Here is a 13,589-nt window from a genome sequence, read left to right on the forward strand (position 1 = left end):
GACCTCACCGTATTTCCATGTCTGCTACACACACGTGCAAGGAGGGACAGCTTCTCTGTTACCGATCTGCACGAACGACACCACTGCAGCCCATCGCTACCCACTTCTGGGCCCCCCCGCACCCATTTCCTACCCTGTCACCCCAAGCGCACCTGAGTGTTTGCACAGGCTGGGCGCTGGCGGGGGCTGCTGCGCCTTTAAGGACTAAGGAGCCTGTGGCTGCGATGTGGGGGGGCGCAGGCTGCGAAGGGCCGAGGAAGGAGCGGCGCTGGCCACCGGCTGCAGGTTGAAGCGGGGGCGGAGCAGCTCGGGGTGCGGGGCGGGCTCTGGTCCCGCCCCGCGCGCCGGAGAGGCCGCAGCGCCATGCGAGAGCGGTGCCCGCCCGGCCCGGCGCTTGCAAGGCTCCCCGCCCCGCGCAGCCTGGGCTGGGCAGCGCGCAGAGGACGCAGCGGCGCAGGCTGCTGGCGAGGGGCCCCGGGACCCTAGCGGCCCCTGCGGGCATCGCCTTCACGGGCTGGGACTGGCGGTCATTTCCCTCTGCTCCCGGCTGCGGGGTGGCTCCGGCTCAAGGGCGGCTCTTCTGGCCTGCTCTGCCCTAGGGCGTCCTCGGGCCGGACTGTGCGCCAGCCGGCGTCTGTCATTGGATTGCAAAGGGCGAGCTCGGTGCTCTCAGCGATCCGGCTGAGGTAGCGCGGGAGAAGCAAATGCCTTGAAGTTTTCTCCCCCGGCGAGGGGAGGGACCCTGGCACGCGAAGACCGTACGGGCGGAGCGGGGCAGCCGGCTGGTTATGTGCAGTCATGGCTTGGCCGGCGTATTGGGTGGACGAGATCCAGTGGTTTACCCTGGTCACTCTGTTTGTGGCTGCCCTGGTCACTCTGGCCATCTACCTGGTGCAATATGCTCTGGTCGCTCTGCGGAACAGCAGGAGGAAACCGCCGTCGTCGGATGAACTTCTGCAGGGAAATGACACCCTATTGGCCTGGGTGCTGTCTCTGAACAGCTGGAGGACCCAGTGGCAGAAAGCTTGGATAACAGCCCTGAATGCAGAAGCCAAAGTGAGAGGGGTAAGTGGCTGTGTATACTGGAAAAAAATGAAAACAAAAATAGTGGAAGTCTTGCACTGAAAACGACGTTGCAATCGTCTGTGTTACCATAATATGGGCATCTGCACTTATTGCAAGTATCTGTTCTTGAGATCTCATGGTTTTGAATGTAGATCTGTTTCCCCAGTCCTATTTCATGGGGGTGTAACCCTGTTGACTCTTATGGAGTTTCAAATCGAAGTGAACCTGGTGAAAGGGGAGTGGAAAAATGGCTTTATGTCTCTTATTCCAAAAGGATCTTATACGTAGTATTTTAAATACTGTTGTGACTTTTATACCTGCACTTTTGTGTAGGTTAAAGTCCTGGAGAGTAATTTGAAAACCGAGCCTCAGATTTTTAAGACTACAGTGTAAGGACATTATCAAGTTATTTTTTCCCTTCCAAATAAATGAACACTCACTGTTCATCATAATTGCCTTCTGGAAGCTTTAAACTAAAATCTTTCTTCCCACTTCTTACCAAATCAGTATGATTCCTTCCACTTTTTTGAACTGTCATTCCATTAAAAAGGTAAATCTATTTTGGTAAATACATATGAATTTGGAAATGCAAGAGCCAAATTTTGCTTTCCATTACAGCTGTACAAATCAGGAGTACAGTATAAAGCATCAATGAACTGGATGTACACTCGTGTAACTGAAAGTAGAATCCGACCCAAAGACTTACACCTCCCCTACAGAGCACAATTGTCATTGTAGAGTCTGCCAGGAGAGCTAAATAAATGTTGTCTATCCCAATAACATGCTAAAAGATATGCATCCGAAGAAGTGGGTTGTAGCCCACGAAAGCTTATGCTCTAATAAATTTGTTAGTCTCTAAGGTGCCACAAGTACTCCTGTTCTTTTTGCGGATACAGACTAACACGGCTTCTACTCTGAAAAATAACATGCTAGAACTTTACTAGACTCTAGTTTTATTCTTACGTTTGCTAACCGTGAATCAAGTCTTTTGGGGACTATGAAAAATGCTAACTGTATATACATTTGTTAATAAAACATACATAATGTTTACCTGATTTTATTATGTTGAAGTGAATGTCACTATTTGACTTCTGCTTTGCTTTGCCCACTGTTTACCATGTTTGCCAAAACAAGAAGTAAATATGTGTATGGTTACACTTATTAAGAATATCTTTGCCAGTGAAATCTAGAAATTTTCCTGTTCTAGCCACTATTTCCTTAAAAAAAATATATAGAAGGGAGATGGCTAGAAGTGCAGGAGAGAGGGTGTCACTGACCTCTTAACCAATCAAGATAGACTCTGCATAGCAATTGATAACATTGTCCTGTACCTCTGAGGTAAACAGTAGAAACTTCCTGACTTGTCACATGACTCTAATGTCAATCATGAGCCAGACTTTTCCCCTTATATAACTCTCAAAACTGGTCAATTCCAGCCCCTCTCATGTATGTTTTTGAACACATTTCAGATTTTTGATGTTTACTTCTGTTTAACTTATTTTTGTTTGTCTGGCAGATCTCAGAATTGTAGAGTGGAGCAGAATAGAGTAAAATAAGATAATGTTCAACCTTATGTCAATCATGCAACTTGTTTGAATTTTATATAAAACTTAAAAAAAAACTGTCTGAATTGGCATGCACAACATTTGACCTACCTTTCTACTCCCAGTATCTTTGTGTAAAGGACGTAAAACTTTATATATAGTATTAAAAAAAATAAAAAACCTCTGGATCTGAAGGGGGGATGCAAGGGTAGGTCAGGCCACAACAACCTAATTTCCTGGACTGAAATTGAAACTTTGCTGTGTCGCTGGAAATACCCAATTCTAACCATCTGGGAAATGTTGTTTCTGAGTGTAGATTTTTATGTGTATTCTTCAGCACCATCTCCCCAAGCCAGTGATCTTTTGTTAGCAATCTGTTATTTCTAAGCAACCCATATGTGTGCGTGTGTGCATGTGTGTGTGAAATTTAAAATTCTCCAGGCATCATTGTAAATGGGGAAGGTCGGTAGGAAATACTTTTGATTGTCCTCTTAAAATATCAGTGCGGTGTGAGAAAACTATGGGTGTTATGATAAAGGATGAAAGACAGAGTTCTGCAAAAATAAATATTTTAAGAATTGTTATGAATTGGATACAGGTTCCAGGAGACAGAAATTAACACCACACTGTAGGCAAACAGATACAGAAAGTAACATTGCCTCTCACACACACCCTCCCCAAAAGAGCTTCTGTAGCCTTTTCTTTTGATGAATTCACTGCCTGACACTGCAATATGTTGTTACTCCCTCAGCTAGGCTCCCAAATGCTCAGAACAATGTCAGCATCACAACGCTAATGAAATTCCTCCATGTGTACTCTTATACCAAAGCAAAACTTAACCTGGGAAGTCTGTTAATGCAGCAGCAGCAGCCAATGAGCACTCACAGCATGAGTAAAATGTAATTACTGTTGTTTCTGAAAACGTGACTTCACAAAGCAGTGGATTTTAGGGATCTATTTCTCCCCCTCTTTGTGTGTGTTACGTTTACATCATATTCTTCTTCCTAGGTTCTGGTCAGTGTTGTAGGCGTGGGGTGTTTTTCTGTTAAGTATTAAAAACAAAATATTGTTGTGTTTTTAAAGATCTTTCAAACAATTGTTTGGTAGCTCTTCATTTTGGGATAGATCATGCAGCCAGCCATATAACGTGCTGTAGAATAGTATTAGAGTTATTAGGCCGGATCCTGAAAACAGTTGTTACTATTTATATTATGGTAGCTGTGAGAAAATCTTACTCAGGAGAGTAGCTTCATTGAATTCAATAGAATTACCTGCAATATGTTGAGTGCCCTCACCTCCCATTGCTGTCAAGATGAGTCAGAATCAGGCCTTATGAGAGTGAAATTCAGCATAGGTTTTCCAGGATGTTCCTTGCATTATGTAGTGGAGAATAGTGGATAGGATTAAAACCCCCTGCAATTTTATATATGAAAACTCACACTTTCTATTATCTGATGGTTTCAAAAACTTTCATGACAGTGTGGCTCTATTATGTTGAAGTGAAAATAATTTATTTTATTAAAACGTGTACTTGTTTCTTAGGATTCGTTGTTGCTTACATTTGAAGAAGACACAACTCCTCAGCCACTGGAGCTAGCAGTTAGACGGGTTGTAAGTGTTGTAAAGTCAGCCCAAGAGAAGGTAAACTTTAATGTTTTCTCTTAATAGATTAAAATTGTTACTCCTTTTTAAAATACTAAGCTTTGTCAAGCTTGGTAATGGACTTTCTGAGTTATGGACTGCTGTAAACCCTGTGCATGCTTATTTGAGCCGATTATAAGTTTCAGAGTGTTTCAGAGCTACTAGCAATTGATCAAAAAATTGAGCTCATTCTTAGTTTTATGTATGCATCTGTTAAGGTCACATGGCCAAATGTTTTCCCATTATTTCTCCCTCCCATTACTGTTAAAGTCTGCTTAGGGTGGGGAAGGAAAGGAACATTCTGGAGAATGTTTTGTTGATTAAAAGTTTTACTTAACTGCAACCAGATAAGAATAGGCCAAGTAGGTACAAAGTCTAAGGGTGAAATCTTGGCCCCGTTGAACTCAATGGGAATTTTGTCCTGGTCTTTAATGGGTCTGGAAAGTCACCCTAAAAGGTATTAAATGAGAACTAGCATATGAACGCTTTTTTCTTTTCTTTTCTTTTTTTTTTTTTAAGAAGCGCACAACATTAAAACAAGACTGAATGTGGCCATTTGAATATGTACATTCTTTCCATGAGATGCACAAGCACAACTCTACTGTCTTCAGTGGAAGTTGCATTGGGTGGCATAATTTGGACAAAATTGTAGAGGCTAATGACTAAGTTTTCAAACTTAAATGCCTACAGTTAGGCCCCTAACACAAAGTGGCCTGATTCTCACAGGTGCTAAGCACCCACTCTCTTATTACTTCTCTCTTCCTGTTAGTCCTGTGAACTATGCACATAAGTTGGAGTAGTCTAACTTTAGGTTCCCCGATTTGAGGTTTGTTTTGGTTTTGGTTTTGTTTGTTTTTTAATAACAAATTCTTCGTTGAATGGAAGGTAAGGGCCCAGATCATTTGATATAGCAGATCTGCATTCAGAGTAAGACCTGAGTGTTTCTACACCCCTAATCCTGAGGCTAGCTGATGGCTCAGCCAGTCCACAGAGTAAGTTAGGGGAGTCTTAACTCCCAGGATGTAAGGATGCCCATCTGCATCTCCCTTTTCTCCAGCAGCTGGGGCTAGGATGCTATTCTGTTGGCTTCACATTATCTGAGGATTCCCCAACACGGGGGAATCCTCCGGAGGCTCGATCTGCTAGTACTATGGCTATAGTACTTTGGGCCACCATTGGATCAGATTGATGTTTTTTCTAAGAGATGCTTTAGTGCAAGCAGGAATTAATTCAATCCGGGAAGCTCTGTGGCCTGTTTTATACAGGGGGTCAGACTAGATGATTATGGTAGATCCTTCTGGCCTTAATCTATGAATCTATATAAATATTTTTTTGTGGCGCACACATAAGAGGGAGATTGGGGGATTTTGAGGAGGGAGAAGTCGAACCAGCCCAGACCAGAAAAGTCAATAGCCTGGTGATTAGGGCACTCCCCTGGGATATACCTGCTCTAGAACCTGGGTCTCCCATATCTCATTTAGGCATTGATCTGGGTCTCTTCCATTTCTCTCCTTTCTCTTCCACCTCCTTCTTTTCCTTCCCCACACCCCCAAAACAAAACATCCTGGATCTAAAAACCTTTCTGATGGAAGCTTAGTTGAGATGATAAGTTTTGGTGTTCACAAATCTACATTTTCCACTGAGAAACATTTTGGCGAAAAAGTCAGATATAGACAGGACTGGGTTGAACACTGTCTTAATCATATAGGCAGGTTTTTATGGAAATGGCTTCAACCTTATCTATGAATTTCTTTACTCTTCTTGGTTTAAGACACACACTGCATGAAATTCAAATATATTTTGCCTCTCTGCACAATAGTTGTAAATTAAAGAAGGAGCCCTTTGATAGATACTTTCACTCCCTTTTTAAACGCATGGGTTTTTTTTTTTCCCTAGCAAACTCTGGTAGTTTTCCTGTAGAACATTAATTGCAAATCCAAAGATCATTGATAGTAAATTCATGGAGAAATAAGTAGCTCTTTTGTATTGTTCTGTTCCTGGAACTGGTCTACATTAAATTAGAACAGGAAATTCTATAATACAGAATGGAAACCTTTTTTAAGGCCCTGTCCACACTGCAACTTTCAACTTGAGTTTGTAACTAGTTACTAGCATGGTGTGTGACCAGGCCCCACATGTTTATCAATGCTGTGGCAGCCAAGAGCATTTTGCCCTTGCCAGAGGCCATGGCTGGCACATGGCTATCTTCTTGCAACCAGTTTGGCACCCTTTTATTTATGATTGTATTACAAGAACATCTAGAGGCCTCAGTCAAGGATCAGGGCTCCATTATGCCATGTGCTTTACAAACCTAATTTAAAAAAACACAGTCCCTTCCTCAGAGCTCACAACTAGGATTATGACAAGACTCAACAGTGGATGCAACAGAGGAATTGGAGTGAAAGGACAAAACGACAGTAAAGTAAATACATGTATGCATAATATTATGCATAAACACCATGGGGTTCTTTTTTGTGTTGAGTGTATCTCTTCTGTGTGATTAGTCTCCTTCCTCTCAGCTCTCTCTGCAGGAGGACATGCCTGAGTGCATTAGTCCACATGATGCAGGTTCTACTCTGTGAACAAGTCTACCAGGGCACTATATCTCCTACTGAGGTATTGGTGGATATCTGGCCAGAATGTTGTTTGTTTTTGCAGTAGATCCAGAGACCCCACTTAGGATCAGGGCCCCATTATGCCAGGCACTGTACAAACATATCCCAACACACTTTGTCCCTTCCTTGAAGAGCTTAAAATCTAAGAAACTGGTGCATTTCCCAGGAAGCACTGATGATTAGGCCGGATGCCAGCTGTGGGCAAACAAACATGGTTGTAATGGCAGAAAAGTGGCTGTGTGGATGCAAAGTGAACCATGTGACTTGTTGCAAGTTAAGGTGACCAAGCCTCTAACCAGTTACAAAATCAATTAAAAATATAGTTTGGACAGGGCCTAACTGTATAGAATGAAGTGATTTGTTTTTAGAAGTACTTGCATTGCTTTAGTTGACTTGGGCAGCATTTCCATCACCTGTTTCCAGAAGGCTTATTACTTGGCAGTAAAAGTTTTGTGTTTTGCTTTTGGTTTTTTTCCTCTTGTCTGGAACTTAGCACATAAGGATCTGGCCTAGGCAAGAGCAAGTTTTGAAATCCATTTCGTTGTTTTTAAGCTACAATGAAAAGTATCCCTCCTTTTCCTTCAAAACATTGACATTGCCTGCTTGACATATTCTTCATACTCTAAACATTCCCCCTGGGGTGAGGGGGAGAGGAAGTGGTTTAGAGAAAGGAAAGCTTCATTTAGTGGGCTAATCAGCCATGTGATTTTCAGCTGGGCTTTGCAGCTTGCTCTTGAGGGCCTTATTAAGCTACTCTGCCATTGCAACTGTGCTGGTTCTGTAGGTTGGCTGAGAGAGTTGAGCAATGCTGCCAAGAGCTGGTGGTATAGGGTAGCACCGTTGTAGTGGTTGGAACCTTTCAATCCCTTTTGGAGCTGGCCAAGAGAGAGAAGGAGCAGGTAAAGACCAGTCATGCAAAAGGCAATCCGTTAGTTTTAAAACACGCTTGAGATGTTTGATATCCATCCCATCATCTTACCCTGAACTCCTGAGGAGAGACTCTGGGTTACTGGCAGGAGAGAAACATGATCTGTGATTCACGCTGCTTATTGAAGGTCACTGACTAATAAGGTTAACCCAGGCATGGCCTTGGATGAGGTCTCTGATTTTTGTATTTCTCAGTTCTGGCTGAGATGAAACTGTTGTGGAAGAAGAAGAGAGCCCTGTCTTTCTCTGGTCACTACTCCGAGTGCAGAGTTAAGATAGTTTGAGTGCCTAAGAATAAATTGGCATACCTTCAAACACTGGGGTTTATTGTAAATTTAACCTTAACTTCAATTTTCTGGCTTTCTAATGGTGTGGTTTTTCTTATAAGGATTTTTATTCCTAAATTACTGATATGCAGTCAACCTTCATTAAGCTATTTATCTGGGAATAAAATTGTGTTGTATAGTAGCACCTGTTTCTTTCTTTCAAAGAAAAGGGCAGCCAATGCTAGTGATGCACTGAGAGTTTTAATAAATACGTATAGCCAGTCATCTTAACAAACCCTAAATATACTGCTACTGGGAAGCTAAGAATTTACCACTTAAAATCCATTTCATTATGGGATATGTCCCACTTGTTTAGAGGGGGTAGGAAGAATAGAATGTCAGAGGCGTGGGCAACATTTGGAACAATGCGTGAAGTGTGTGAGTTTATATAGTACCTGTACATAACAACTTTATTGAAATAAAACAAATATACAAACTAAAATAAACCTAAACCTCTTTATTTTATTTATTTAACTGCATGTTGCCACTTCTTCAAGGAGAAAAGAGTAGCTTACATTTTATAGCTCTCTAGAGAGGTAGGAGGGAGCAAACTGAAACTGAGGCACAAGTTCCCCTACTAATTCAGCTATACCTCTACCCAGATATAACATAAATTCGGATATAACGCGGTAAAGCAGTGCTCCAGGGGGGTGGGGCTGCGCACTCCAGCGGATCAAAGCAAGTTCGATATAACGCGGTTTCACCTATAACGCAGTAAGATTTTTTGGCTCCCGAGGACAGCATTATATCGGGGTAGAGTTGTATCTGGAGAACCGGAGGAAAAAGTTCATCTGAAAAGTTAAAATCAGACTGAGAGATAGAAATATAAAATTTCTGTAAATTGTGAAAGGGAAAACTTAAAATAATTTAGACCCTCTTATTTATATAGACACATTCTCGTTAAAATAGTGTCTAAACTTGTTGAATTAAAACTACAAATCTGCAAATATTTGTCTGTGATGGATCTTGAAATTAACAGATTTTTTTTATTTAATAGTTTGTGGCTCAGAACCACTGTTGTTGATTACAACTCAGGGGAGAAGGGAATAAGAAAAGAACCAGAGCTAGAAGATAAGAACACTGTTTAATGTATAAATTCACCATACAAATACTGGCTATTTTACCTTTAATTCTATTGAGACAAGGTAGAGAATGAAAAGATGGAGCACCCATTCCAGTGGGTGTAGGTCTAAGCAGGCGTGACTTTCACATTTTAGGATAAAGGAAACAGTTAGTTATATTACCTGTGTAAGTAAGTGTATACACGTTAGACCTCCTAGGAGAAGGAATGACCTTTTATAAAGAACTTTCTCAGTCTTTGAAAGAAGTGTTGTGGTGTTTCTGTTTGAAACAGAATGAAACTGAGGACTTCTGGGTTGAGTCTGAGAGATATAAGCAGATTGAGAATGAGTATTTGTCGTTTGTTTGGCTTGCTGTTTATTTTAAACTGTTTATTATTATGGAGTTGTACTAGTGACCCTATGGACTATATAACCAACTGTTGAAATAGATACAGTAACTCCTCGCTTAACGTTGTAGTTATGTTCCTGAAAAATGCGACTTTAAGTGAAACGATGTTAAGCGAATCCAATTTCCCCATAAGAATTAATATAAATGGGGGGGGGGGGTTAGGTTCCAGGGAAATTTTTTTTCACCAGACAAAAAGCTATATATTATATAGATATACACACAGTATACGTTTTAAACAAACAATTTAATACTGTTCACAGCGATGATGATTGTGAAGCTTGGTTGAGGTGGTGAAGTTAGAGGGTGGAAAAGGGTGGGATATGCCCCAGGGAATGCCTTGCTGCTAAATGATGAACTAGCACTCGGCTGAGCCCTCAAGGATTAACACGTTGTTAATGTAGCTTCTCATCAAGGCAGTACGAACACGAGGGAGGGGAGACAGCATAGCAGACAGAGACAGACACACCTTGTGTGTGGGAGAGAGAGAGAGATGCACACTGCCCCTTTAAGTAAGCTGACCCACTCTTAAGTGCATTGTCTTTTTAAGTGGATCAGGAAGTTGAGACAGCAGCTGCTGCCCCAAGCTCTCTATGTCTCTCTCCGTCTGTGTCCCCTCCCTGCTCTATATGGAGAAGGGGTAAGTGGGGTGCAGGAGCAGGGGGGAGGGGGACACCCTGACATTAGCCCCCTCCCCCCCCCCCCCTGCACAGCAAACAGGAATCTCTGGGAGCAGCTCCAAGGCAGAGGGCAGGAGCAGCACTTGGCAGTGGGGGGAGGGACAGCTGAACTGCCGGCAATTGATAGCCTGCTGGGCGGCTACAGCACAGGGAACTTAGGGGAGCAGGGAGCTGATAGAGGGAGCTGATAGTGGGGCTGCCGTTCCACCCTGGTTACAAGCTCCCACCAGCTAGCTGCAATGGGCTGCTCTTCCTGCAAGCAGTGGACAAAGTAGGCAGCAGCCAAACAATGTTAGAGGGGAGCATTGCACAACTTTAAACGAGCATGTTCCCTAATTGATCAGCAACGTAACAATGAAACAACTTTAACCGGGACAACTTTAAGTGAGGAATTACTGTAATGCAAATAAGAATTGTAAATCAATTATCAAGAAAACAGACTTTTTTGGAGAGTGGGGGAAAGAGACGGAAATAATGAATGTCTTCTCCTCCTAAGAATATTTTTGAGGGTGTGGAAAGGGACTGTAAATAATGCTTTTTAACTAAAACTGTGTCTTGGGTGTTTTATTAAAATTAAAATGTGTGCGCATAAAAGCAAAGGGACTGTAGGGGGAGGGATAGCTCAGTGGTTTGAGCATTGGCCTGCTAAACCCAGGGTTGTGAGTTTAATCCTTGAGGGGGCCACTTAGGGATCTGGGGCAAAAATCAGTACTTGGTCCTGCTAGTGAAGGCAGGGGGCTGGACTCAATGACCTTTCAGGGTCCCTTCCAGTTCTATGAGATAGGTATATCTCCATATATTTATATTTAGAGTAACAAATTCTACCTTTGTGCTTTAATAGCATACTTAAAATGTTCCTATGAAACGAATCCTGAATCAGAAATTGATGACTTCATGTGAGCTAGTGTACTTGCATTATAAGAGCATGACTGTGATGTCTATTCACTTAAGATTGCTGATGTGATTCTGCCTCCTTAGTGAATTTCCGTCTATATCTGGGGCTCCTCTGTGTTGTGAAATGTGTACTGCAAGTTCTTTGAATGTAGAAAGTCAGTTCCTGAACCAGATTGGCTTGGGGGAGGAGGGAGGATGAGATTTTGCATTTGTAGGTATATATTGAGGTATATAAATAAAGTTCATGAAAGCAAATGGACTGGCTACCTTGGGTTAAGCAACATGTATTGCAGGCAGGCACTGTACAAGCTTTGTCTCTTGAATATTCACCCCAAACTCTGCCAGTGCACTTCAGTACTAAATTTCAACACCTTTTCTGGTTCAACCAAAGATCTCTTAAGTAGAGGAGGCTAATTATGCCAAATTATATGATGGCTTTTTGTTATGTTTGCAAACAGGGAAACTAGGATGATGCAACAAAATTCATCTTTGTGATAGCTGTGAAAGCGACTTCATTATTTTATTCAGGCCATCTTGTGACCCAGAAATCTTAATGTCTTGTGAAACTTTCACAAGATGGCTAGTTTCACATCAAAATATGAAAAAAAATGGGATTTCATCATGTTTTGATGCAAAAATTTGATCTTTGACTAAAATTTTGTATTTTTTTGAAAGTGTGTTTGGGGGGGGGGGGGGGGGGAATGTTTGACAGTCAAGGAACTTACTTGGAGCATTTTATTGATTGTGTCAAAACCTCCAATTTTTGAGAAAGGTAGTGGTTGTAAATGCTTTACACTACAGTCAGGATTTGAACTTTGGTCTCCAGCAATGAAAGTCTAGTGTCCTTGTCCCCTGCATTTCTGAACTTCATAATTTTTCTAACTGATCAAGGTAGAAAGTTTCTTGAATGAAAACCTTATTTATTTATTCCCCGCTAGGTGGTTTCTTGTAATGTAGTGGGAGACTCCATTCAATTTATTGTTCATGTGTCACATACTTCACCTACTACCACAGAATGTCAGTCATACAGTGTGAAACTGTCTCCACTTCACTTACAGGTAACGTTTTTTAATTATATCCCTTGCTAAATATTACATTCAGATCCAAAAAAACTAATTGGCCCAATTTTTTTACATACACTGTAGTCAAACTGAAAGATTGTTTTAACTTTTGAACCTCATAGTTATAAAATGCTTAAATATTTATGTTAGCGCTGTCCACAAAAGTTGGCTTTTTTTTTTTTTAAGGTACTTTTGTCCCAATTCATTGTATAATTAAAACTAAATATTTGTGAAGACAATGCAAATAAATAATATTGCATTTATAATTGTGGACCATGAAAATACATTTTTTTCCCATGAGTCTGATGTTCTCAACCAGGGGGGGCCGTCAGCAGGTTTCAGGGCCAGCGTTAGACTTGCTGGGGCCCAGGGCAGAAAGCCAAAGCCCCACCACGTGGGGCTGCAGCCGAAGCCTGAGCAACGTAGTTTCGCGGAGGCATCTGTGTCATGGTGCCCCAGGCAATTGCCATGCTTGGTACCTCTTAATGCTGGCCCTGTCTTTTATATGTAGAAAACCAGTTGTTGTGGCACAACTGGGCCATGGAGTTTTTATAGTATGTTGGGCCGGGGGGAGGCTCAGAAAAAAAAAGGTTGAGAACCCCTGCCCTAGGCTATATTAATAAGAAATTATTTCACCTTTTAGTGTATTCTATGTTCTTCTTAGGCCACTATCATTCGAGATTTATTAAATTAAATGCTGGTATCATTCTGACTTCAGTGATACTGCACTTGTTTACAGCAGTGATGAGCTTTGTCCAGTGCTTCTCTTAAAAGATATTTACAAGTCTGCAGATGACAAAAACTAACCTCTGTCATTTCAACAGCTGGAACTCTCTCTGAAAGAAAAAGGAGAAGACATTGAAGTTGTGTGGTCCTTCCTTAATGCCTCTGAAACTAATATTAAAATCCAGCCAACAGCAGTGCAGGAGGTCAGTCAGTAAGTTTTTTATTTTTGTTTGTTTGTCTGTCTGTCTTAACCAGTCCTCTAAAACAAAACTAAAGGACACATTTTGAGTCCCCTCTTAAGCACAGTAGCACCCTACATGGATACTAAAGTGTTAAACCTAAGTTGAGATAGAGTTGACCAGTTTTGACAGAGAAATCTTTTGTTGGGTCATTGGTTTCATCCAAATCTAAAAGCATGAAAAATCTTGCTTCTTAAATAAAATTATTTCTCAAAGCATTTTTGGACATCTGTAATAAGTGTCCCAATCAAAATATTTTTTTAAGTCACTGTATGGATCGCTTGCATTAGTACTAGAAGAGGACAACCTTATTTCAGAGTCCACTTGACAAATGACTAGTTTGGCGGCGGCGGGGGAGGGACTAAGAATCTTAAGGCTTTCCATAGTGCTAAGTACTTGATTTG

The 13,589-nt window shown here is 41.6% G+C and overlaps 1 protein-coding gene across 1 annotated transcript in view; it reads left to right on the forward strand.

Moving 5' to 3' along the window:
- Nucleotides 1–373: 373 nt before the first annotated feature.
- The window catches only part of LOC112118284 (C2 domain-containing protein 2), a 43,651-nt gene continuing 30,435 nt past the window's right edge, over nt 374–13,589 (forward strand). The window contains exons 1-4 of the mRNA XM_024216535.2: nt 374–1,065; nt 4,152–4,250; nt 12,098–12,217; nt 13,045–13,149. Coding sequence (XP_024072303.1) covers nt 799–1,065; nt 4,152–4,250; nt 12,098–12,217; nt 13,045–13,149 — 591 coding nt within the window. The 5' untranslated portion in view covers nt 374–798. The remainder of the gene's footprint in view (nt 1,066–4,151; nt 4,251–12,097; nt 12,218–13,044; nt 13,150–13,589) is intronic.

Source organism: Terrapene carolina, unplaced genomic scaffold (assembly GCF_002925995.2).
Source record: "Terrapene carolina triunguis isolate 2854851 unplaced genomic scaffold, T_m_triunguis-2.0 Scaffold31, whole genome shotgun sequence".
In the NCBI taxonomy this organism is placed as follows: Eukaryota; Metazoa; Chordata; order Testudines; family Emydidae; genus Terrapene; species Terrapene triunguis.